Consider the following 25301-nt stretch of genomic DNA (forward strand, 5'->3'; position numbering starts at 1 on the left):
AAATAAAAAGTTAACCCTCCCCTAAGTTATGGTATAATTCACACCCTGGCTATGGACAAAACATATCCTCAAAGGTCCAAAACTTTGAAGAATTTGAAGAAGAGTGGACTGTATTGTTGAGTCCAGATGTGGCATCCTGATAGAGTCCTATTGAAGAAGACTGAACTCTAAAATCCAATCAAAACAAAGTTTTAATTAAGGGTGTACAGACTTGCAAATGGGTGATTGCAGAATTTTTTCAAGTATTTCCTTCCATCAGATCTGTATGTTTTAGGGTTAAACTGTTTGAGATTTAGGTTGCATTAAAAGTGGAAGATGTTTTTGTTTTGGTTTATCATCTCAGTTTCTTAACAATGTTGGGTACACTATAGAATATAATGTAACAATTTCCTTCTACTTCACAATTATGCACAAGTTTTATCAAAATAAAACTGTGAAAAAGGTTGTAGGGCTATAGATACATTTGCAAGGAACCTTACTTTGTTGGTCTCCCTTCTTCTCTACAGATAGCTCTGTCCCAAAATGTGATGCAGTGTAATTTGAGACATTTGAAGGGTGTCACCCTCTGATGATTAGATTTATTCACCTAATTTATCCACATAAAGTTTCTAAAGCTGATGGTACCACACCTTGGGCCTTTTTTTTTGCAGTGAGAGCAATCATGAGGTCAAGTTGAACCACAGATTCATCCCATGACATTGCCTCTAAGCCTTAAAATAGATTCATTAAGTCATTTCAATAGACCCATGTAAAAGTAATTTCATTCCAGTTCTTGTTTTGCCCCCTGTTCCCCTCATGATCATCAGCACACCAAATTTTGCAACTAAAACTGAACTCTACAAATGTTGCCTTAATTATCTATAAAATAAAAATTCTGTGTTTTGTCTGTTTGGAAAACAACATTCAAAAAGGTCAAATGATTTAAATGGCTAAAATAAACACACAATTTGTGCAGAATAAAATGTGTAGTTTTTATAAAATTTAATTAAACCAGGAAAAGATAATTATGTATCCATCCAGCACAATCTTGTTTTGCCTGTATTTTTACTTGGGAATGTGGTACAGCTTGTGTTAGTGGAAATATACAGATCTATAGTTGCAGTTACATTAACAATCTCACACACTCTCACTTTCACTTCAGCAAACCTAAAACTACTGGCTTGTCACTTGCTCCGGCTTACATGGACATGGTCTGGCAGTTGTTCTGAAATGTTTAAATAACTGTCAGGGTGGATGACATAAACCCTCAAATAACTTCTGATTTGGCACTATTACTTTGAGGCTCAACTATACAGGGACATTTTAATCAACTCGTATGAAATAAGTAATGTTTATCATGAGCTCCTCTGGTTAGCCACAGAAATAAATAGTGAGCAATCCTGAAGCAAGTCGTTGAGCCCAGAAAGCAAACTCAAGATTATGAATTAGCAAAGGTTTCCATGACAGAGGTGGCTACTTTGGTGGAATAAAAGAGCGCTGAAAGGAAGGCACATGATCCTGCATATGGGTGGAGGATGAATATGTGCAGCTAATGGAGCTTTCAAGTTACACATTTGGGGCTGGAGCTCACTGTGAAAATCTTCTTAATAAGTAAATTTAATTCTGATAATGGTAGAAAAACTAAAACAGCGCTGAAAGCATATCCACTGACAAATTGACTCCATTGTTTTGCAAATTCAAAGGGAGGCCTTATATTTAAACAAAATTTTACTTGCTTGTTGCTTTATCTGTGCTTTGAATCTAAGGGTGTATTCACACTTGCCACTTTTGGTCCACTTTAAACGGACCAGAGTTCGTTTCCCCCCTTGGTCCGGACCTTTTGTGCAGCTGTGAATACACTCAAGCGAACCCTGGTCCGGACCAAACAACCGGACCGAGACCCACTTTTTGGGGTGGTTTCGGTCCGCTTCCAAATGGACTCTGGTGCGGTTCGCTTATTGTCTGAATACAAACTGGCCCCAATTCAAACCAACTACAAAAAGCGTACGTCTCTTTGGACATAAAAAGCCACCGTAGCCGGTAGCAAAGGTGTGTGTTGCAAGGTATTCATACCTGATAAGGTGTGTGTTGCTTAGCAACGCTACTGCCTTGTTGTGGGACAAGGCACGTAGAGAACGTCGGCGTTCAGCATGCATTCTCATACGGGGTTCCAAAATTATAAATGGAGCATCTCAAAGTCTGTGTTGAATAAACTGCTCTTGACTCTCACAATAATATTAAAGCTGTAATAACGGCATAAATATGCAGAACAGAGGTGCTGCATGCAGCACGTCTACAGCTGTTTTCCTCAATTTCCGGGTCTGTGCTCTGTCCCGCCCCCATCATTTCTGTCCAATGGGAACAATGATTGTCACTTGCGTGGCTTTGTTTACAAGTAATAGTTCACTTGCAAAAAGTACAATGTGAAAACAAACCACACCAAATGAAAAAAATAAAGTTCGCTTTTGGTCCGGATGTATTCACACCAGGAAAGTCCTTTCTTCAGTTTGCATGTTCTCGCCGTCCATGCGTGGGTTCTCACCGGGTACTCCGGCATCCTCCCACAGTCCAAAGACATGCCTGTTAGGTTAATTGATCTCTCTAAATTGCCCTTATGTGTATGAATGAGTGTGTGCATGGTTGTTTGTGTGTTGCCCTGCGATGGACTGGCGACCTGTCCAGGGTGTAGCCTGCCTCTCGCCCATAGACTGCTGGAAATAGGCACCAGCTTCCCCGTGACCCACTATGGAATAAGCGGTAGACAATGACTGACTGACTGTAATGAAGCCACTTTACAGGCACATTATTGCCATGGAATGTAAAGCTGCAGTAGGTAACCTTTGTAAAAATGTATTTTTTACATATTTCTTAAAACTGTCACTATGTCCTGACAGTAGAATAAGGGACAGGTAAGCCAGGTGAGCATGCCATTCCATGTTTGCAAAATGGAATGGCAGTAGGACCACTCCTGGTCAGAACTCGTGTATGCGCTGCTCACACCCCTCCCCCCAAACACCATGTACTGTCATTCAAGCTCAAGATTGTCGGTGTGCTGCAGCTGTGTTGATGTTTTGTCCCTTCCAGTGAATGTGCCAGAGCGGTTTATCTGCCATCATCAGCGGCCCTGCTTACTGGCCTGCATGTTTACGGCAGGCTCTGCTGTGGAGGAAGGGCTGTAGCACAACAGAGAGCAAGGGAGAGGGACCTGTAAGGTTTGCTTGTTCAAATTTTAAGGCTAAGTCCACGGTGTTCTCAGAACTCCATACTGCAGCTTTAAGTGTATTATGGTTATTTGGCTGAAGTTTCTTTACTCTGCTCATATTTACCTTGGAGATAATGAAAAACCAGAATGCATTGCTGTCTTGTTCAAAAAGCTTCATTATGTGCCATCTGAGTTCAGGGTACAAAAACATAAACAGTTATATAATTCTAAAGCTTTATGTCTAAAGACATCATACAAATTTTATTGTCTTCCAAATTGTGAAGGAGCTAAGGCAAGTCTCAATTAGGCAGTGGTAATCAAATGTGCTTTTAGCAACAGATGATCGAGTACAAGGATAAACTTTGGATATTTCATGCAGAAAAGAGCTGCAACATTTTAGCTCAAGGTGAGCTAACTTATTGAGTTAGACTCTGATAAGAGGTTGGTTTGAGATTGAGATGATATTTGCTCTAAATTGAAAATACAAATAAATAAATAGAATCAAACTTAATTTAATTGAACTGGGAATGAAAGTAGTTTGGAGATTTTTTAAATTACTTTTATCACTTTGACTGAAGTGCCATTACATAGCCTAACCTTCCAAGAAAATGCAATTTTTTGTGTTTGTTCTTTTCAAATTCTTCCCTATACCTAGTTAACCTGATGGTCTCTTTAATAAACCATTAGTCAATCCAATTTGTAGAATAAGTGTTTGTCTGTCGTACACTCGAGTCAAACATCGTAGAGTAATAATTGTATATTTTTTTCACTTCTCCAAACATGATTTTGTTGTTGCACTTGTAATGATGCACCATAGCATTAATTAAATTATTTACATTTTTAATAAACCAAAAAAAACAGACGATTAAAGATTAGTTAGAGGACGGTAAATCATTTTACAAAAAACTACAAAATAATTAAAATGAAGATATTTTCAAACAAGCATATTTTGGTCCTCCAAATGATCAGCTGCTGATCTCTAGTAACATTTCTTTTAAGGCTACAGTTTAAGTGAATTCAGAAAATGTACATACAAATTTAATATTTTAATAAAACAATCACATATCAACAAAAGAAATAACTTTCTCCTTTTAACATCAGAAAATGTTGATCATCCTAATTGGCCTCTTTTTCGTTTAGAAGCGATTTCTTAGTCTCCGTGGTGCTGGCTGACGTGTCCCACTGGGTTAGTTTTGCTCAGCACATCCAGAAGTGACACAGACACCTGAAGGTCCCCTGAGACCTGGGTGGCCCCTGAGCCCAGGCCGGCCAGTGTGTCCCCTATCACCTGGTTTTCCAGGCTGGCCATTAAAGGTTCTGCCGGGACGTCCTTGCTGACCTGTGATTGGGGCAGAAATGTGCTTTATTCTTAACACTTCACAGTCTGCTCGGTAAACTGAGTAAAGCTATTTTACATATTCTAGGAACAGAGCATTTCCACAGAAATATAAATTTTCATTTTGGTAAATAATGTAGCAACTCTTCTATAAATCACCCCCACACAGTTTCACTGGGACTTAAAGCCCAAGATCAGTAAAACACAGTCTGTAAATTACAGCAAGAACAAATGTAGACATGGTTTAAAATCTTATTTCAAATAAATAATACCCAATACTCATTATAAGATTAAATTACCCTTTGGTCCCTGATCTCCAGTGAAGCCTGGCATGCCATAACCTTTGCGTCCTTTATCACCCCGCTCTCCTCTGCCACCTGCAATTCATCCACAACTATTAGTTTGTCAGCAGAGAACAACAGCAAAAACTGGTGTTACCATCCTTTATGATGATAAAAGACAGTTTATGTTGCTGTGATCATTGTTAAATAATGTTTGGAACATTTTGGGAATAATATGTTACTTCCTTAGCTTCCATTAGAACTTAATGTTCGTGACATCATAATCAGGCCTCAAGTAAAAAAACAAAAAAAAAACAACATTATTTGAAACATGTTATCCTCAGCTGAGATGCATCTATAGGTATTAACTGTAAATTACATTCCAAATCTTCAGTAAATGTTTGTAAAATACTAAAATGATGTGGCCTGAGAGATCCCAGATTTATGTGAGCATGAACAAAACGTCTGTGGAGATGTTGTGTTAGGTCAGCATTATGGTGGCCGCATGTAAGCAGCCTGGTTGAGGCCTGTTAGCAGGGTCAAAAGTTAGTTACATTTGGTGGACTAAACACACTAGCATAGATTACAGAATTTGAGTATTCTGATTCTGATTTGAAGGACGAAGAGTGATGCTGGCACCCACATAGGGCTGTAGAGCTCTAAGTAATTTATTGCAATGCTCTAGGCAGGACTGATATATAGATATGGGATTACACCAATGCTTTTGGCTCTTTCACCATGCAAGTAAAACAAATATCCATATTCTCCATACCAAGAAATAGTGTCATGAAAAGGCCCCTTGCACAAAGAGATATGTAGGCTCTACACTTATCTCCCCATTTAATAGGGTTTTTGACTGGAGAAAACCACAAACATCTCCAAACTGCATAAGCTGGTTGCTGAGAGATCAAAGAAAGCTGTGAGTTTTTCAAGGTGCAGTTGAAATGCAAAATGTATCTGTCAAGATGCCAAAGAGTCCTAGCATCATATGAAAAGGGATGAGGATGAGAAGTTGAAGGAGAAAGAGAAGGTCAGGAAGTAAAAATGAAAACATTATTATTGAGTTTATAGTGTAGTGAACACTGATTTCTATTCACATTTATTAAAACTGGCAGTATAACTTCAAGCTTGTATTAAATGTGTTAGGATAGAGCTCCACTAACCCCTCATATGCTTTGGAATAGCAGACAGAAGATATTCCTGGTTACATAGTAGGATTTCTAAATTCCAAAACAGTGCAAACAAAACTAGACTAACCAGCAACTTTATTGGCTAAACCTTGCTTGGACTGGGTTAGACACCATTTTGCCTTCTGAGCTCAATCACATAACATGGTTGAACAAGATGTTGGAAACATTTTTGAAAGATTTTGGTGCAAATTGAATGGACAGCATCACAATGTTGCTGCAGATTTTTTTCATGAAGCCAATTTCACACTCCACCACATCTCAGAAATGCTCCACTGGATTGGGATCTGATGACTCCGGAAGCCATCAAAAAACAGCGAACTCATTGTCATGTTCAAGAAACCAGTTTATATGATTTGAGTTTTGTTGAATGGTGCATTATACTAATGGAAGTTAACATCAGAAGATGAGTACTATGATCATAAAGGGATGGACATGTTCAGCAAGAATATTCAGGTAGGTTGTCTTGCTTAAACAATGCTCAGTTGGTACTTTTCTTGGCATACATACATGTATGCCAAGAAAATGTCCCCCATACCACAACATTACCATCACCAGCTGGAACTGTTTATACAAGGCAGCGTGGATCTATGCATTCATGTTATTTACATCAAATTCTAACTCTACTGTGTATTATGCAGCAGAAAGTGAAACCCTGCAGCATTTTTCCAAGCTGTCTTGCTTAGCCCTTCTGCTTCAAGGTTTGACATGTTGAGCAATCAGAGATGGTATTCCTTATATTTTGGGTGTAACCAGTGGTCATTTAAGCTATTTTGCTTTTCTATCATCTTAAGCCAGTTTGCCATTCTCCTCTGACCTCTGACATTAAGAAGGCATTTTTATCCACACGACTTCTGCTCACTGGATATTTTCTCTTTTTCTGACCCTTTCCTATAAACCTGAGATGGTTGACCATGACAATCCCAGCAGATCAGTTTCTGAAATACTTGGATGAGCCCAACTGGCTCCAACAACCATGACACATTAAACTGACTTGCTGCCATGCAATTAGCTGATTAGCTATTTGATCAAGCAGGGCAGTACTTTGCATTCATAATGCACCTGTAACTTGTTTTCCACTGTCCAAGGCTAAAAGAATCAAATCAAGGATCTCAGTGTTTTTCCTACATTGAAACTGAGATTTACTGAGTGAATAGGTTTAGTGTTTTATAGCTTTGGCTATAAACAAATTGTGTTCCTAAAACATGATGTTAATACCTGATTCTCCTTGTCGACCTGGCTCTCCAGCTTCCCCATAGAACCCTGGTAGACCCATTTCCCCAGCAGCACCATCAATACCAGGATCACCCTGGCAACACCATCACAAAACAAGTTGTTAGGTATATTATTAACCTTTTAGAAATAGTTTAACCAATTTAATTCAAAGCTCCTTAAAAGAGAAACACTGTTAAGGTATTATACATTTGTCAATGACGAGCCAAACATCAGGTTTACCGACCATGATCAAAAATATTGAATAACTTTATGAGTCATGGCTTTAATAATATTTATCAGCTGGAGAATTCCTGCAATAAGACACTGTGGAACATGGATTGATTCCGCATTGTATAATAAAGTGGGGAAGGCTTTCCAATTGAAAGAAAGCCAATAATCACTCAACACCGACCAAGTGTCTAGTCTGTGACTCCTTATTTGTCCTCATGGAGATGTGGAAAATTGTAACGTTTTCATTCCAAGTTTTTCTGCCAAATACTTTAGTTTTCCCAGTCCACTCCAGACCCTTGCAATATGGTTGTCGGTTGCTCACCCGGTGAGAACAAAAATGAGCGATGAATACATGTATAACACTCACTGGGCTTTGATGCCACATGTCTGCAGAAGATAAGCCTGATAACATCTTCAACAACACACATTCAAAATGTAAACTCACAGGAGGTCCTGGGGGTCCTTTCTGTCCTGGGGGACCAGGGGCACCCAAGGGAACATCCCCGTAGAGAGGGCAAACAGCAGCACACGTCCTCTTTACTGAGTTAGCGAAGGTGGACATCTGCTCCAGGACCACTTTCTTACAGACCTCAATCACATGTTCAGCAGGGAGCGTTGGGCCCTGTGTGAGAAATCATTACTACATCCATCTTTGTAGGTCACCTGGCTATGGGACAGGTCAAGTTGGAGCAATTAGTCGTGTCTCTGAAGAGATGTAGTGAACAAAACCAGTAAAATTCCGTGCAACTCATTTGGAAAAGTTTACAGCCACGCTAAATGAAACTGGTGCTGTGAGTCACACACAACTGTAGGAAAACGAGAAGCTGTCTACACGTGTTCTTGGCAGCAAATGTGTTAGCAAAAAATGTGTGGGCTAGTTAGTGTTAGAATTACGGAAGTATTACCAAATATTACTCTGTTGTTCTTGGTGCCAATTATTGAGACATAGATTGAACATCTATTACAGTTACACCTTGGTAAACTAGAATACCAAAAACTTAATTTATTTCAGTAATATAAATGAGAAAATACATTTTTTATCTTCGATCGATTAATTAGATATAGGGTGATTTTTTTTTTTATCATTTATGTGTGTTGGTTTTGATTGTTAGAGCTGACAGCTAAAAAAAGAAAATCAGATTTCAGAAAATTACATTATTAGTAAAAATGGTTTTTAATACTGATATCTTACAATAGTGTCATGATGTGTCTGTTGCCAGACGGCTGCATTCAAGCAAATTAATACAAAGATGAGTTGAATGGAAAAAAGTATGTTGGAAACAAAGGTGCATTACCAACATTTATAACTACAGTCTTGAGAGGATTTTGAAGCAAAACCCGTTTAACAATTCTGGCAAGATTCACAAGGCTGGGGTTGGGGATTCGAGGGCCACCATGCGCAGATGTATCTATGACCTGGCAACAACTGTTTCTGTTCTTCTTTTAAGCTGCTTCTGAACTAAAAACAATGCCGGACACATCTTACCTGGGCTAAGAAGAAAAGGAATAAGCTGTTGCTCATTGGTTGAAAGTCCTCTTTTTAGACCAAAGTACATTTTTTATTTCATTTGGAAAATCAAGGTCCCAGAGTCTGGGGGAAGAGAGGAGATGTATTGAATACTAGTTGTCTTAGATCTAGTGTTAGGTTCTCACAGTTGCTAATGACTTGGAGAGCCATGTCATCTGCTGGTGTTGGTCCAGGGTGTTTTCCAGTCCAAAAGCAGTGCCACTTACCAGGGAATTTTAGAGTATCTTCTGCTCCCCTCTGGTGACAAGCTGCCTGGAGATGCTGATTTCATTTTTCCAAGCAGGATTTGGCACTTGCTCACACTGTCAAAAGTAGTAATACTTGGTCTACTGACCAATGTACAATTTTGCTTTGTTGGCCAGGAAACTCCTGACCCAAACCTCATAGAGAATCTATGAAGTGAACTGAAGGCCGCTATTAAAGAAATCTAATTTTTCAGTAGGCCAAAATGTTTGTATTGAATTGGTCTTGTCTGATGATGATATTGTCTGAGATATAGAATTTTAGGTTTTCATTTTCCAAAAGCTATGATGATCAAAACAAATTAATTACTTACTGGAGGTCCTGGGAGTCCCTGAAAGCCGTCGGGACCTCCCTCACCTCGGATCCCCTTTACGCCAACAGGACCTGAACGACCAGGTGGGCCTGCAGGACCACGCTTCCCTCGTCCTCCCTGAGAACCTGGCTCACCTCTGTCTCCTAACTACAGAACATTAATTCCACAGGGACAGGTCACAGCATCAGAACAGGTAAACAATTATGTAAACTCAGTATTTAGGCCCTTAAAGTACAGATTTTACAGCCAAAATAAAACATATGTACTTACATTATCAATTATACAAAATCTGAGTGAATAAAAGAATGGAGCTTATTTATGTTTTTTACAAGTTTGGAAATTTGAATGAACATTTCAAAACAGAAACTAAAGGTAAGACTAATTTTGTTGCAGTAACGGGCATTTCTGCTCTTATCGAATCTGCAGATGCTCTGGATGTGTTAGGAATGTTGCTTGATGGATTCATATTGGATTTTTCCAACTATTTGCAAATGCAAAAATGTAGCTAGGAATATCATATTTTGATACATTATGACACACCTGCATGTCTTTTCTGCTGAAAGACAGAACTTATTTTTGACAGCTAGTATTATTTTATTTTTATAAAACTGAAATCAGTGTCAGAGTCAGTTTTAGCCAATGGGAGTGCTCTGGCTGCACGACTGGCTATAATGTATTTATATTAGATCAGTTCTGTTCCTTGAGTGCATAACTTTAATGATCACTTTTGACCCACCAGTTACAGGAAAAAAAAACCTTACCACTTTGATCAGTAGTTTAAACTGAAGCTTACCCTTCCACTTGAACCTTTTACTCCTTTTTCCCCCTGTAGAAGGAAACAACTAAATGTTGAAAACACACAATTAAGTGGACTACAAACAAACAAAGAAAACAAAATATTTGGTAATTAAGGCTTTACCTGTGCACCTTTAACTCCTTTAATTCCTTGAATTCCTGTGTCACCCTGCGCAAAGCAAAATGAAATATAAGGAGCTTGCAAATAAATTGTTGATTAGGTTGACCAAAAAGCTGTCCTGATTCTCTATTTAACAACTGGATCTGTCAAAAAAAACAACTACTACAACTTTTTAACAGTATTTTTTAAGTATCCTGCCACAGAAACTTGCTACTTGCAACTTTCACAACTTTACAGAGGTTATGCTTTGTTTATTTGTTTTTGCACACATAAAATTTGTAAATAGGACATTAGCCTTAGTTATATGGGCAATATCGAGACACAAAATGCTAACACTGATTCTTAGCCTCTGTAATGATGCCTAAATTAGAAAGCCTTTTGCTAATAGAGTTGTGGGACCTGTTTCATATTAGGGGTGTCACAATCTAAATCAAAGTATCAGGTCCTGATTGAGGCATTTTCAAATAATCTCAGTCTCTAGCTAAATTTAACTACGTTACATTTAAGCTGAGAAACATGAGGCTGTTGTGCAGAAACTACAAAATATCTCACTGTCAAGAAACATAGAGACTACAGCATAGTGGTGGAACATCATTGGTGGGTGATTCAAGTTCAACAGTCACAAAATGAATTTAGACCATGTAATACCTATGATATGTAACATATTATTTTACTGCACTTTAAGGCTACTGGGAGTGATTTTCATTAATTATTGGACTGGGTCTTGGTATTGGCAAATGTCTGATCTTAAAGGACCAGCCTTGCAATGTCAGGGGCAACAAATCCTTATAGGAATATCTATCTTTGTTGACATGGAGGGATTTATTGTGAATAGACCCTGTTTTATACCCAACAAGCGAAACTTAAAATGACAAAAATGGGTTAGAAAAAACCCACAAACAAACAACATATCAAGGAAAATTTTTACAAATCATGCTATTGTGCATGAGTTAGTTTCGATGCATTCTCAGCAAAGCAATCAAGTAGTTTTGATGACTCAACATGATTCAACTTAGATTTTAATAACGTTATCTCCTAACAAAAGGTGTAACAACCATACATGGAACACTAGATGTCCCCAGGCAGTTGTGTGTTTTATTGTACTTCCACAGGAAGAAAAAAAAAACTTTAGGCTCATAATTTTCCTTTTTTTCATTCCATTGTTCATATTTCCTTCCATTTTTTTGTGATCTTAGCTAATTGGTGTAATTCATTGTAATCGCCACAAAACCTAATTGTTAAAAAGAAAAAGAATGATCTGTCATTGCATTCCACTGTTCAGTCCTGCGGCTATTGTGTAAAGAACTTAACAGATGTTGTGCCTTACTGAAGCCAACATGTGTGGGAAGTACAGGATTTCAGGTCTGTGCTCAAACTATTAAGTTTGTATAGGGGCAAGTTCAGGGAGGAATGACACTAAACACAAACTAAAATTTCTTTAATTTCTTTTTTCTTTCAACTTTTTTGTTTATTCACTCATGCTTGTACACCTCTGAATATATCCCTCTATTGATATACATGTGGAGGCAGCTCTCCGCTCCAAGTGTTGGTTCTTTCTGATCAGACTTGTTTACTCTTGCTAAAGCATGCCAAGGAAACACAAACAGCTTTATCTGCTTTCTGGAAAATCTGTCATTTTTATTGGCTTAGGGTCAGTCTGTAAATATCATGAACAGGCACAGAGAGGTACTTTAGTAACTGTGCTTTTTCATTACAAGCAATGGTAATAAAACCTCATCAACAGTTAGGTATTTACCTTTTAGCTGATGCTTTTAAGTGGTCTGTCAACTAATTCAGAGGCTCTTTGTTGAATTCTTAAAAGTGCAACATTTCCTTCCAAACCAGTAAAAAGTTTTGGTAAGAAAGTAAATCTGCAAAACTTTTATCCTACGGGACTCAGTGACTCAGGAAATTATTCCTGAAAGACGCAATAATTATACAATGGAATATTTTCTTTTCTCTCTCAAGGGCAGAAGATGCTTTACCTTGACCCCTGGTTTTCCAGGCACACCCATGTGACCCTGTAAAGAGTTTACATGCTTTCATTTTTCAAAGGAAATTAACTGGTGTTTTGAAGAGTCAAGAAAATTATTTTGGAGCACTTACGGTAGGTCCAGGTGGACCAATAAATCCAGGTCTTCCTGGCTTTCCTGCAGAACCTTTATAACCTCTTGGGCCCTTGAGAATAAGACATTTATAAACCAATGGAAGGACAGCTTTATTCTTTGTCACTTTCCTTTAAGATGGCAAACTACTTTAAGGACAAAATGTATCACGTGCTTGTCTGCAGTGACTGAGGAGCTCGAAAATGTGACTTACAGTTTGGCCTGGGGGGCCCATTTCTCCTGTTGGCCCGAGGGTGCCTTTCTCCCCCTATAAAAAACACAAATGGCTATAAATTAATCAGACAAAAACAACTGCCTTTGAGATTTATTTACAGAACTGAAAAAAGATCAAACCTTTCCTCCGCTACGTCCAGATTTTCCACTAAGACCCTGAGGTCCTTGATACGCCTGCATGAAAGAAGATGACATTTAGAGGATAATGATAAGACACTTCAAAAACTCAAGAGAAATGTGTTAAACTGAAGTTAATACCTCTATTCCTGAATCTCCATCTCTGCCAGGTAAACCCGGATCCCCAATAATACCCTAGGGATGTCCAAACCATTAGTAAAAAAAACTGATGTATGTGTTTAAATGTATGTGTAAACGACATGGTACTACTGGTGGTTCTTCAGCTGCCATTAGTGCTAATTAGGAAAACGTTTGGTATTAATTGCTTGCAAAGTAAATAGAAACAATTGAAATGTGATAAAATACTAATAAGCACCAAAAAAAGGATGAGTTGTTCAAGCACATTGATTCAAACTACTCAACATATGTCAAACTACTCAAAGAGATGTAGCATATTGTAAAATATATAAATATACATAATATGGGAAATGGTAAATAGCCTGCACTTGTATAGTTCTTTATAAAGTCCCCCAGAGACCCCAAAGTGATTTACACTACAATCAGTCATCCACACATTCATACACATATTTACACACTGACAGTGGTGAGCTACATTGTAGCCACAGCTGCCCTGGGGCGCACTGACAGAAGGGAAGCTGCCATACACAGGTGGCACTGAGCCCTCTGAGCACCATTAGCAGGCAAGGCGGGTGAAGTGTCTTGCCTAAGGACACAACGACTGAGACAGAGAGCGGGAATTCAAACTGGCAACCCACCAGTTGCAGGAAAAACCACCGCCACCACCGTTAGTAGGTTTTACTCTGTCTCATAATCTAAATTGGAAAATTCGTCTGAAGGAGGAATTCTTTACCGCTGCCATCAATCAATTTCTAAAACACATTTTAAGAATCAAGGGGATTCAGTTTATTTCTCGGATTTTAGATTTGTTTACCATTACTAAAATGATGACATTTCAGTTAAGTATTACAACAGTAGAAGCCATCAAGAATTCATAATTAATATAATCAAGAACTAGTTTTATTTATCAGATGTGATCTATTTCCTAACCATATAACTGAGTAAAAAGAAAACCAAAACAAAAAATATATTACGTTCACTGCTCTTACTCGAGCATGAAGGAAGGGTTTCACATTCTGAGCTCTAATGTCTAACATCAATTTATTCAAAATTTCAAAGCCACCTGCATCACCCCGATAGAAAAACACAACAGTATGCTTACTGTACGGATTGATGTTTCTGGTTTGAGGTTCTGTCACCTCTGTCCCACTTTGAAAGTGGTGGGATGGTCATCTTTAGCTCCAACAGCAGTTATAATTGCACATAAATGTCACCCAAACTGGAAAGCAGTAGGTTCTAGCTCAGTTCATTGGATGTCCAAGAGGTTTCTCATTTTGGATTCAGAACCAGAAAAACAAGCCTTCTTAGGGAAGGTCACTGAATGATGGGAGTATGTTAGGGGTGTGGAGAAAAAACCAGCAGAAACTTTACACAAAAATTTAAGAGTACACTGCAAACATCGACTGGTAATTTTTCATTGTTGTAAATTTCAACTTCTGAGTAGAAGGAAAATAATTATCGAAAACAGCAACCTTCATCCAGTCACACAGACATTTTTTTATATTTAATACCAAATGGAAACTGTCCATCTCCTGCAGCAATATCTAAAAAATGAATGTGGAGATATCTCATCCAATGTGAAGATGGCGGTACATAGAAGACTTCGTATTTATTGACATACTTGTTATAAAAAGTTTGTGTTAAGGTCTTACTTTTGTTCCAATCGTTCCAGCTCTGCCCACAGGTCCTTGGATACCCTGATATCCACAAGTAAAAAAAAAAATAATAATAAACAAAACATAACAAATTTAAAATAAATCCACTTTTATTTGGATCAGTTTGATTATTTTTGATACTCACAGGCCTTCCCTTTTCTCCAGGACCTCCTCTTTCTCCAGGATCCCCTACGACACCCTGTCAAGTCAGCATGTGAAACAAAACTGATTAGAAATTTATTATGCCTGCAAATTCGATGAGGCAGGTGATGAACGAGGGAGTCCTCTTTCATTTACAGCACATTGGATTATCAATGTGATTTAGGCTCTTCTTTCAGTGACTCATCCACTTGTGTTGATACAGTTCAGGCCTTTTGATCTCCGCCAAAATCCAGCCACATGAACTAATGCTGTTTATGGAAACAGCAGATCGGCCAAAAACCCACTGCACTCTGATTCCAATGTTTTACCCCATCAGAAATGATTTAATAGCCCTCTTTGGTCACAGGGGGGATTTCGAACATAGGAACAAAACATTGAGCATGTCCCACTGGAAGGAATCCCACAACAACCCACCTGCTTTCCTCTGGGTCCTGGCCGCCCCATAGCTCCAGAATTCCCTTTTTGGCCCTGAAAAGGAAGTGTGATGAGTTTGTATGATTTAAAATGAAAATCAACTGATCTAAATTGGAAAGACACAAAAATACCTTCACTCCTTGAAACCCAGGAATCCCTGGATATCCTTGGAGGCCTTTAGTACCCTTGAAGGAGGTAAAAAAGTCATTAATAAAGTTGTTACATGATTGCTTTTGAAAGGGCTTACTCCTGAAACAACTTAACATACAACTTCTCCTTGTTTTCCAGTCTCTCCAGTGTCTCCAGGAGGTCCCCGAATTCCCTTTAATTACAAAAAAGTCTAATTAAAAGTTAGCTTTAAAGTCATGCAACTGCAGCAATAAATCTGTTAATTCATTAACCCAATGCAATAAAGAAGGCAGAGTAGTTTACCTTAAAGCCAGCAGCTCCTTTCAGTCCTTTCAGCCCTTTCGGACCTCTCTCTCCCTGTGAACACAGCGTCTCATTCATGCACACTTGTAGTTTTTCACCATATATGATAGGATATATTTAAGCAATAATTTACCTCTTGTCCCCAGAGTCCTCTCATTCCTTTTTCTCCTTTGATTCCTTGTTCGCCCTGAGGATGTGTGCACAAGTTTTCATTAATTCAGTGATCACATGAGCCAGAAAAAAAGAAAAGTGTAGCACTCAGAGATACAGTACAGAGATGGAGCTCACCTTAGGTCCCATCTCACCAATGTTGCCGTTTTCTCCTGTGATTCCACGGATTCCCTACGAGTAATCACAAGTATGACTTGTTGCACTGCAGCTGTAATAATTTGCTGTTTATTGTAGAGTTCTGCTTTTATAACAAGTGTGGGATGTCACCAAAAGCCTGACTAGAAACAGACGAATCATCCCCGTACCAGACTAACCTCCTTGCTAATAGCTTTTCTAACCTGTGCAATAGCAACTCACTTCTAATGGTTTCAAAACCTGTAGATAACACCAAATCCTAAACAACAGATTTATTTTGTGATCAAACAAATATTTTTGCAGTTTCAAAATTTTATATTTTACATCTCACCAATGTTGCCGTTTTCTCTTGTGATTCCACGGATTCCCTACGAGTAATCACAAGTATGACTTGTTGCACTGCAGCTGTAATAATTTGCTGTTTATTGTAGAGTTCTGCTTTTATAACAAGTGTGAGATGTCACCAAAAAAAAAATGTCCTTTTTCTGTTTCTAAATCAAGAGGTTTAAAATTAGCAAATAGAGGTCCATCTCAAACTAGAATATCATAGAAATGTTTATTTATTTCTATAATTCAACAGACAACAGAAACTAGTTACATACAGAGTGATAAGTATCTATCTCTGTTAAAGTGGATGATTACACTTTACAGCTAATTAACAGGTAAGATTTAGTTAAAACAAATAGAATCAAATGATTTTTACAGACATTTTTACGGATTTATTTTTTAAAGAAATGTTATGGTATGGCCTACACAATCATGGTAAGACTGCTGACTTGACAGTTCTCCAGCAAACGGTCATTTATACGCTCCACAAGGAAGGTAAGTTTCAAAAAGTCATTGCTGAAGAAGATTGCTGTTCACAGGGTGCTGTATCCAAGTACATTAAGTACAAAAGTTAAGTGGAAGAAAAATGTTTGGAAAAAAAGGGTTCACAAGCAACAAGGACAACTGTAGCCATGCAAGACTGTGACTGCTACTGGAATCAGGGCTTCACAAATGTCTTCCGCTTATCTGGGGTCAGGTCGCGGGGGCAGCAGCCTAAGCAGAGAGACCCAGACTTCCCTCTCCCCAGCCACTTGGCCCAGCTCATCTGGGGGAATCCCAAGGCATTCCCAGGCCAGCCAAGAAACATAGTCCCTCCAACGTGTCCTAGGTCTTCCTCTGGGCCTCCTCCCCGTGGGACGTGCCTGGAACACCTCACCAGGTAGGCGTCCAAGAGGCATTCTGACCAGTTGCTGGAGCCACCTCAACTTGCTCCTCTCGACATGGAGAAGCAACGGTTCTACTCTGAGCCCAGACGCCCTGTGGAGGAAACTCATTTCGGCCGCTTGTATCCGTGATCTCGTTCTTTCGGTCACGACCCAAAGCTCATGACCATAGGTGAGGGTAGGAACGTAGATCAACCAGTAAATAGAGAGCTTCGCTTTTTGACTCAGCTCTCTCTTCACCACGACAGACCGGTACAACGCCCGCATCACTGTTGACGCAGCACCAATCCGTCTATCAATCCCCCGCTCCATTTTTCCCTCATTTGTGAACAAGACCCCAAAATACTTGAACTCCTCCACTGGAGTGGAGGAGAATTGTGTTCTTCCGTAATAATCAAAAGCAACATGAATAAACTCTTGAAGTACATCATGTTGTGTGTAATGAATCTATGTAATACAGTTTCTGATGTTATTCTAATGTATTAAAATGTACCAAAGGGATCCTCACTTTGTAAAGGGACAGGAATGTATTTATCATATTAGTGGAAAGGATAGACAAGCCAGATTCAAGAAACATTAGTCATAAATACAGCAGCACAGATCTGAATTGTTTGCACAGATGGTGACTTCTTGAGTAGTAGATGGAAAAGTGTTTTCCGCTTCTTTGCCTGCATTAAACTGAGTCAACAAACAGTTGAACAAGGCTCGGACACCTTTGTGTTGTCAGTTTATTTGACCATTTCACCTATCAGCGTGCATTCGGCAGAGTCAGCTGGACAGATGTTAACCTCAGAGATGCCGTGACATTTACCACAATAATGTGGGCAGGGCAGCTTGTCCGATTGAAAGACCACCCACCACCTGAGATGGGCAAATTCATGTACCTGTGCCAGGAAATCCCTTTCTTGGATGCCTTCCAGTGAGCACAAACAAGTTGTGGCTTTGTGATTCACAGGCTGGCAGGAGGTCAAAACTCTAACCATTTACTGGAGACAGATGTTTCCTCCCAGATGAGCTACAGCAGCAACTGAAGACATGAACATGTAGCATGTAGAGCTCTGGAAATGTACTCTGGGTGTCCGTCGAACTGTGTCTCTTCAGGCAGTAGAGGGAGTTGTTTTTGAGTGCACAGATAAGATGAACATCAAACCATCACATGTTTGAAGAAGAGAAGAGTCTTTATCTTAAACAAGTGTTCTCCTGAGTATTTTTCAAACTCTAAGAGTTTTACTGCTAAGCATCAAAGAGATTAACAATACATACATTTAAAGTGGAAATAACAGCATCTGTGGTTTTCTGTGGTTTTCTGTTGAATGTGCAACTGTCTCCTTTAGCTGGGGATTTTGTTCTGTGATAATACGTTCCATGTTTTTTTTCCCCAGTGAGGTCTTTCTGAGATAATTTAGTGTGGTTATCCACATGAATATGACCAAAAACTGGTAACAAGTTTCACACAGAGTTAAGCTGCTGAACTGTATTCATTACCAGATCACTGGAGGTTAAAGTTATTGCTCAACTTTCTTGTTTTTTCGTGTGTGGGATTCATTACAACATCTGGCTCTGTTTCTTCCCAATGCAAAATCAAAATCTTTAGAAAGCCTTTTATCTTGAGCCAGTTCAAGAGAAATTCCACTGTAAAAACCAGCTGGGCCAATGCTTTATTATCAAAATAGCTATTTCAAAACTACCAAAAAAATGGCATTCTGTATTCATTTGCGCTTATTTCAAACTCTTCAAACATCTTCTGTAAACTATGCTAGAGTCCCTGTGTTTGCAATTGCTAAGAGCCCTAGCTTCCATATCTGTTTCCATCTATTTGTGTCTTATTCGAGCTTTTACTTGTACTTCCCACAGCTTTACAGTTTCACTTTAGAGTCAGCTCAACTCCTCAGGGTGCACATTCTGAGAACATTAATCATATGTTGTGATGCAAGCCTCGATGCTTGCATGACAGTTAAACATATTGTATTTATTTACCCAATTGCCTGGTCTTCCTTGGTCACCACGTTTTCCTGGAAGCCCTATGTGACCCTTGAGAACAGGAGGCATATATGTCAACATAGTTTCATGTCATGTATACATGTTCTGCCAGTTTCCCGTGCAGGTGCCCTCACCTTTAGCCCCGGAGGGCCCTGAAAGCCTGGTTGTCCGTGCATACATTTGCAAGTTGCTCTTCCAGCTGTGAGGCCGATCTCTGCATATCCCCCGCACTGCCATAAACAGACAGACACCAGAGTAGGTTAGAAGTTTCATGTTTTTTATAATAATTGAAGTGCATCAATGTTAGAACATACATATTCAATTCAATTCTATTCAATTCAAAGATACTTTATTGATCCCCGAGGGGAAATTAGAATCAAATCAAAGTTTACATATACTGGAAACTTTAAATAATGTAGTGCTTTTAATCATATATAGGAAACATTCTTTTTTCAAATTACTTAAGCAATTTTTAAAAACTAGAATTGTGTTTTCTTGGTTCATTCGCATTGTCTCAAAATTGTACACACAGATTTAAATATTTACTTACAACCACTGTAATATATAATATAGTATATAAAGTTGCTAACCAATTATTTTCTCATTTAACTCATGAAAAATTCTACAAACAGTTCCACTCTGGTTTTCATCCCAGACACAATACTGAAACTGCTCTCATAAAAATCTCAGACTTTCCATTCTCATCTTCCTTGATCTGTGCGCATCCTTTGATACAATTTCTCACTCCATTCTTCTCATCAGATTATGCTCAATAGGCATCACTCATACACTCCTTCATTGGTTTTATTACCTTTCTGTCCTCGCTCAGTTTGTCCAACTTAAGTCCTTCAGTTCCCACCTCTCTCCTGTCACATCTGGTGTGCCTCAGGGCTCTGTCCTAGGACCCCTACCCCTTTGTCTAAATTAAAATCTTGGTTCACTTCGAACTTTCCAAAGTTAAATAATAATAAAACTCAGCTTCTTCAAATAGGAGTAGAAAGTTTTTCCCTCTGTGTTGACAGTTCCAAACTCTCACCCTTACCTCAGGTATAGAGTCTGGCTGTCATCCTTGATGCTCTTCCCTATCTCTCACCTCTCACATTAATAACCTGGTGTGCATATTTTCATCTGCATTACATTAATTGTCCCCGTCCCTCGCTTTCCCCTTACTCTGCCTCAATTCTTGTTCACAGCCTCAACTCCCATACTGATAACTGCAACTTTCTTCTTTTTGGTCTCTCTCAAAAATCCCTTCATAAGCTCAAAATGGTCCAGAACTCAGCTGCTCGTATCATCACCAAAACGTCTTTATTTGACCACATCACCCCATTTCTACAGCAGCTTCACTGACTCCCGGTCAAAACCAAAATCTAATTAAAAATCCTTTTGTTTTACATTCAAGGTCCTCCACGACCTCGACCCCTTACTTATCTGTTCTTCTTCAAGTCAGCACCTTCTCCTGCATCCTGATATCCTTCTCCTCTACCCACCTCACTGTTCCGTCTGTTCGCCTCAGCACCATGGGGAGCAGTCTCCTGCTCTGCTCCCAAATTCTGGAACTCTCTCACACCAGACTCTTTCCCTGTTCAAATGCAGACTTAATACCCACGTGTTCAAGACTGCTTACTCTGTAAATGCACTGGTCCATATAACTTATTTGACGTTTGTATCTGGTTTTAATTTTTGTTGCTTTTTAGTTTTCATTTGTACAGTGATTTTGAGTGTTATTAAAATCACTTGCAAATAAAATGTATTACTATTATTATTATTGTCAAAAAAGGACCTTACTGAGTAGCAAAGAAACCAAACCATTAGCCTAATTCTGACTTGATGCTTGACCAGTATTTCTTATACGAACTGGTTAAATTCTGGCAATGCCCCTCTTTAAAACACCATCTTCAGCACTGTAAATGACTTACAACATTGGAGAGCTCACAGCAGCTCTCTGAATAAGCCTGCTCTGGATCACATGACACTTTCATCTGCTGAAGATCCACCTAGAGGACAACAAGAAATAATAGAAAATAAATTAATGTGGAATACAAACTTGAACAAATTTGAATTGTTACTCAGATTCAAGATTGCAACATACAGAAGCTGAGCGGTCTCTTGCAGCTCGTTTGACAATGGAGGTGTAACCTTGTCGACTGACTGGCCTCGGCTCATCGATACTCTCCACACTGACCTCCTCACAGTCTATTAGTAACCTCACGTGGGTGCCCTTTATGCTCAGTGCCAATTTGTGCCACTCTCCATTAAACAACTTTTGCAAACCATGGAAAGTTCTCACCATCTGTGTCCCCTTGGGGCCGGTATAGAAAAAGTCTAACGACTGTGTATCAGGTTGGAAGCGCAGGCCGACTTGTTCACGTCCCTTTGGGTCAGTGACTTGCCAAAGGTCCCAGGAAGTCTGAGCAGTGTCATTGGTCACTTTAAATGTTGCAATGATGGAGTACTCGGTGGGAAGTCCATCTGGATACACATCACTGTGGAACAAGACTGAGACTAAGATTTAATGAGCTGGATAATTCTAAACAAAAACTGCTTTAAACATAAAACACAGATGAGCTTTTGCTGAAATAGATGAGTTTCATCAATACATTGAATTCAGTCAAAAATAGACCAGCCATATTCACATTTGGGAGATTCAAACATCTACTATACCCACATTTGTTTTTGTAAAATGGCTATCATCAGGTTATCATGCTCCAGATGAAAACTAAGATAAGTTACAATTCTGGTAACTTTACATTGTTGCCACAGTAGCAATTTGAGCTATTTATCAGCAGGCAAATCGACCCATATGCTAATATTTATAAGCTGTCAATTCTTCTGCGTAATCTTATCAAAGTCCATGAAATGTTTATCAAAATTCTTGACTGCTTTGATCCAAAGTTTTTCATTGTAGCTCTCGCTGTATATTTCGGGACCTTGTGCTGTTGGAAGGTAAACCTCTGTCCCGATCCCCAGCTTTTTGCAGGCTCCAAAGCTTTCTTCCAAATGGTCCTATATTTACCTCAACCTATTTTTAAATAAGCTCTGACCAGTTTCCTTGTTCCTGCTCAAGCTGAGTATCCCTATAGTGTGATGCTCCCACCTCCATGTTTCACTGTGGGCATGCTGTGCACTGTTAGTTCTCCACCACACAAATCATTTTGAAAGTTGGTCAAAATGTTCAGTTTTGGTCGCAACTGACAAGAGCATCTTCTTTTACGTGTTCGCTGTGTCCACTTGTGGCAAACTTCAAAGATGACTTCTTACAGCTTTTGTTAGACAAAGGCCAATCTTCCATAAAGTCCTGATTTGTATAGTGCACAACTAATAATTGTCTTGCAGAAAGGCTTTCCACCTGAACAACGGATCTCTGCAGCTCCTCTTCAATCACCACCAGACTTTTGGCTGCATCTCCAATAATCATCTTCTCCTTCTTGCCCTGTTTGTCAGGTTAGGTGGATGAACATGTTTTGGTAGGCTTGCGATACTCATTCCATTTTTGGATGGATTGAATGCTCCATTAGATGTTCAAAGCCTGGGATTTTGTTGAACAAGCTTTTTTTTCCAGACGTGTCAGGTTCTTCATGACGTCATATGTTCACTATACGTTCTCTAACAAAAGTTCTCTGGGAGATATTCAGAGAGCAGCTACATTTATGCTGAAATTAAATCACACACAGGCGGACTCTTTAAAAACTAACTGACTGCTGAAAGCAGTTGTTTGCAGTGGGTTTTATTCAGCATTATCAGAGTAAAGGGAGCTGAATACAATTGTATACTATTTTTTAAACCATCATCTATCATATGAAATCCAGATAAAAACAGATTGAAGTCTGTGGCTGTAACTGGACACAACGTGAAAAAGTTAATGGGGTATGAAATATTTTGCACTGTAAAACTGAACAGTCTGAAAATCTCCTGAGCTTCCTGTTTGACTTGCTTACAACATATTTTCGTATATAAATACAAAAAAAAGAACAGCCTACACCTCTACACAGCCTACACATCTGGCTGAATTAATGGAGCAGAATTGGCCTTTGGAGAGTAGGGCTTCAACAGCTGAAATACAGTTTTTCCATCAGAAGAGGATAACAGATGTGGCAGCAGTGTATAGAATACTAAACATTTTGCTTACAGTAATATAAGACATGTTCAGGTATTTGAGTTGGTCTTTTTTATTTTCAAGACAGAGAACCCCTGAAATTTCGCCATTAATATATTTTTAATGTATGCAAAAAATAACTTTTCTGAAATATTTACTTGAGTAGGGACGGATCAGTTAAACCAAATCAGCTAAATACAGAGACAAAAATTAGATGTAACATTACTGGACTATCTCCAGTTTACTACACTGGCTCCAGTAAAGAACCATACCTCATTGCCCTCTGGAAATGAATGGAGGGGTTGACGCGGTAGGCCACTGCCTCAGGTTGAGACCCATCCACTCTCCTCACTCCTCTTGACTCAGCCACATGGAACTCCTCCAGCAGATCAAAACCTCACAGCACAAACATTTAGCCTTAGTTTGACGTCACTTCAATTTACACATCAGAGAAGCGTGACTACTTCAGAATCATACGCCAGGGCTGATATCACTGATTTCTGTTAAGTAGCTGCATTACTCAGTGTTGTGAATAATGACGTAATCAATCAAACCCAGCGTATTTATTTTTCCTAAAGGTGTATTTAGCCTCTGAACTTTAAACAAAGGGTGTTTTGTGCTGGCATTTGCATTAGCACAGAATGGCTCTAGTGTGTCATTAAAGGCTAGAGATTCTGAATGAGAGTTGAATGAGGTTCTAATTACTTGTATAGTGACCTAAGCAGAGGAAAGACTGTCTTTCTTTTCACCAATTTACCATACAGTACGTTTTATTGCCAGGTAATTCAATGAAGCATTGTGTTAGCTGGTTAATTTACAGTGACATCGAGCCTCACTGGCAGCACATCAAAGCTCTATGCACTCAGATTAACCTCAGGATGACCTCATAAGACTGGCGCTCAGAGCAAGAAAAATAATGATGAACTGTCAAATACTGACACCTGCTGGTCATAATATGAAAGTACAGCAACCAGGTTAAACAAAAAAATCTTATATATTTTCTATACTGCTACTGCGTGCAGAGTGAAGTCAATTTTACCTAAATTTACCGTTTTATTGTAGTTACTTTAAGCTTTTAACTTACTTGGCAATTTTTGACAATGGACCGGTCTCAAGATGGAAACGAGTGCCACAAACACCAGCATATTCCTAAAGACTGGCATTTTTGATGCTTTAAAGACAGGAATTTATGAGTACCTGTGGTACAGAAGTTCAGTGTAACAATTATTAAATCAGACTCACTGGTGCATTGCACTTTTAAAAATAAATCTTAAATTCAAAATTCAATGCATAAATGCACTTAATAAATAACAAAGAGGACACATTAAAGTAAAAAATAGACAGAAAACTAAATCCATAAAGCATTGTTTCATGTGAACTTATTAGCTAATTAAAAGTCCTGATTGCTGAATCTTTTGGGAATCTTAGATAAATAACTCAAACATCAAAGATTCAAGTTTCCGTAATGGAATCTAATTAATTGATTCAGTTCAAAAAACTGCATCCTCTTCCCAAGAATGTAAAGCAAACTAATTAAATTGCATTTTTTTGTGGCAAGCCCACATTGTACAAAGGTCCTCTTTGATCATTTGCTCCAACTATTCAGTGTATTCTCTAAATAAAGAATAAAGTAAATTACTTACATATTCCTGATGGTGTTAGTGCTCCTGCTGACAGACCTTGTACAGGTTCTGCAGTGATGATATATCCCAATTTAAAGTGCAGCTTGAGGGCCTTGGTTTTTGCTGAACAGGAGGACCATTCACTCAGAGAAGCTCAGGACCCTGGCCCTTGAGCTCCATTCCACCTGTGGTCCCTAAGGGGATCTGTCTTTTCTCATAGGCCAGTTAGCCACCATTCATTAATGTTCCTCAGTTTGCCACACCGAGTTAACATATAAGGCATAAGGTAGATAATGCAAGTTGGAAAATTCAAATTGAGAATAGAGCCTAAAATTTAGATGAATAACGAAAGGCGTTTTAGCCTTCAAAAAACTGTTTGTAAGTGGTTTTGTGTATTG

At 38.8% G+C, this 25301-nt stretch overlaps 1 protein-coding gene across 1 annotated transcript; it reads right to left on the reverse strand.

Annotated features, from left to right (window-relative positions):
- Window positions 1-4004: 4004 nt before the first annotated feature.
- zmp:0000000760 (collagen alpha-1(IX) chain) lies at window positions 4005-25069 on the reverse strand. The gene is made up of 27 exons (XM_047351013.1): window positions 24925-25069; window positions 24366-24478; window positions 23554-23677; window positions 21278-21671; window positions 21105-21182; window positions 19320-19415; window positions 19183-19236; window positions 15977-16030; window positions 15822-15875; window positions 15689-15742; window positions 15525-15578; window positions 15388-15441; window positions 15257-15310; window positions 14826-14879; window positions 14678-14722; window positions 13029-13082; window positions 12891-12944; window positions 12751-12804; window positions 12538-12609; window positions 12417-12452; window positions 10435-10479; window positions 10309-10341; window positions 9516-9662; window positions 7877-8053; window positions 7204-7294; window positions 4817-4894; window positions 4005-4520 (listed from the first exon to the last, which is right to left on the reverse strand). The coding sequence occupies exons 2-27, from the start codon at window positions 24442-24444 to the stop codon at window positions 4369-4371; spliced, it is 2241 nt and encodes a 746-aa protein (XP_047206969.1). The 5' UTR covers window positions 24445-24478; window positions 24925-25069; the 3' UTR covers window positions 4005-4368.
- Window positions 25070-25301: the final 232 nt, after the last annotated feature.

Source organism: Girardinichthys multiradiatus, chromosome 22 (genome assembly GCF_021462225.1).
Source record: "Girardinichthys multiradiatus isolate DD_20200921_A chromosome 22, DD_fGirMul_XY1, whole genome shotgun sequence".
Classification (NCBI taxonomy): Eukaryota; Metazoa; Chordata; class Actinopteri; order Cyprinodontiformes; family Goodeidae; genus Girardinichthys; species Girardinichthys multiradiatus.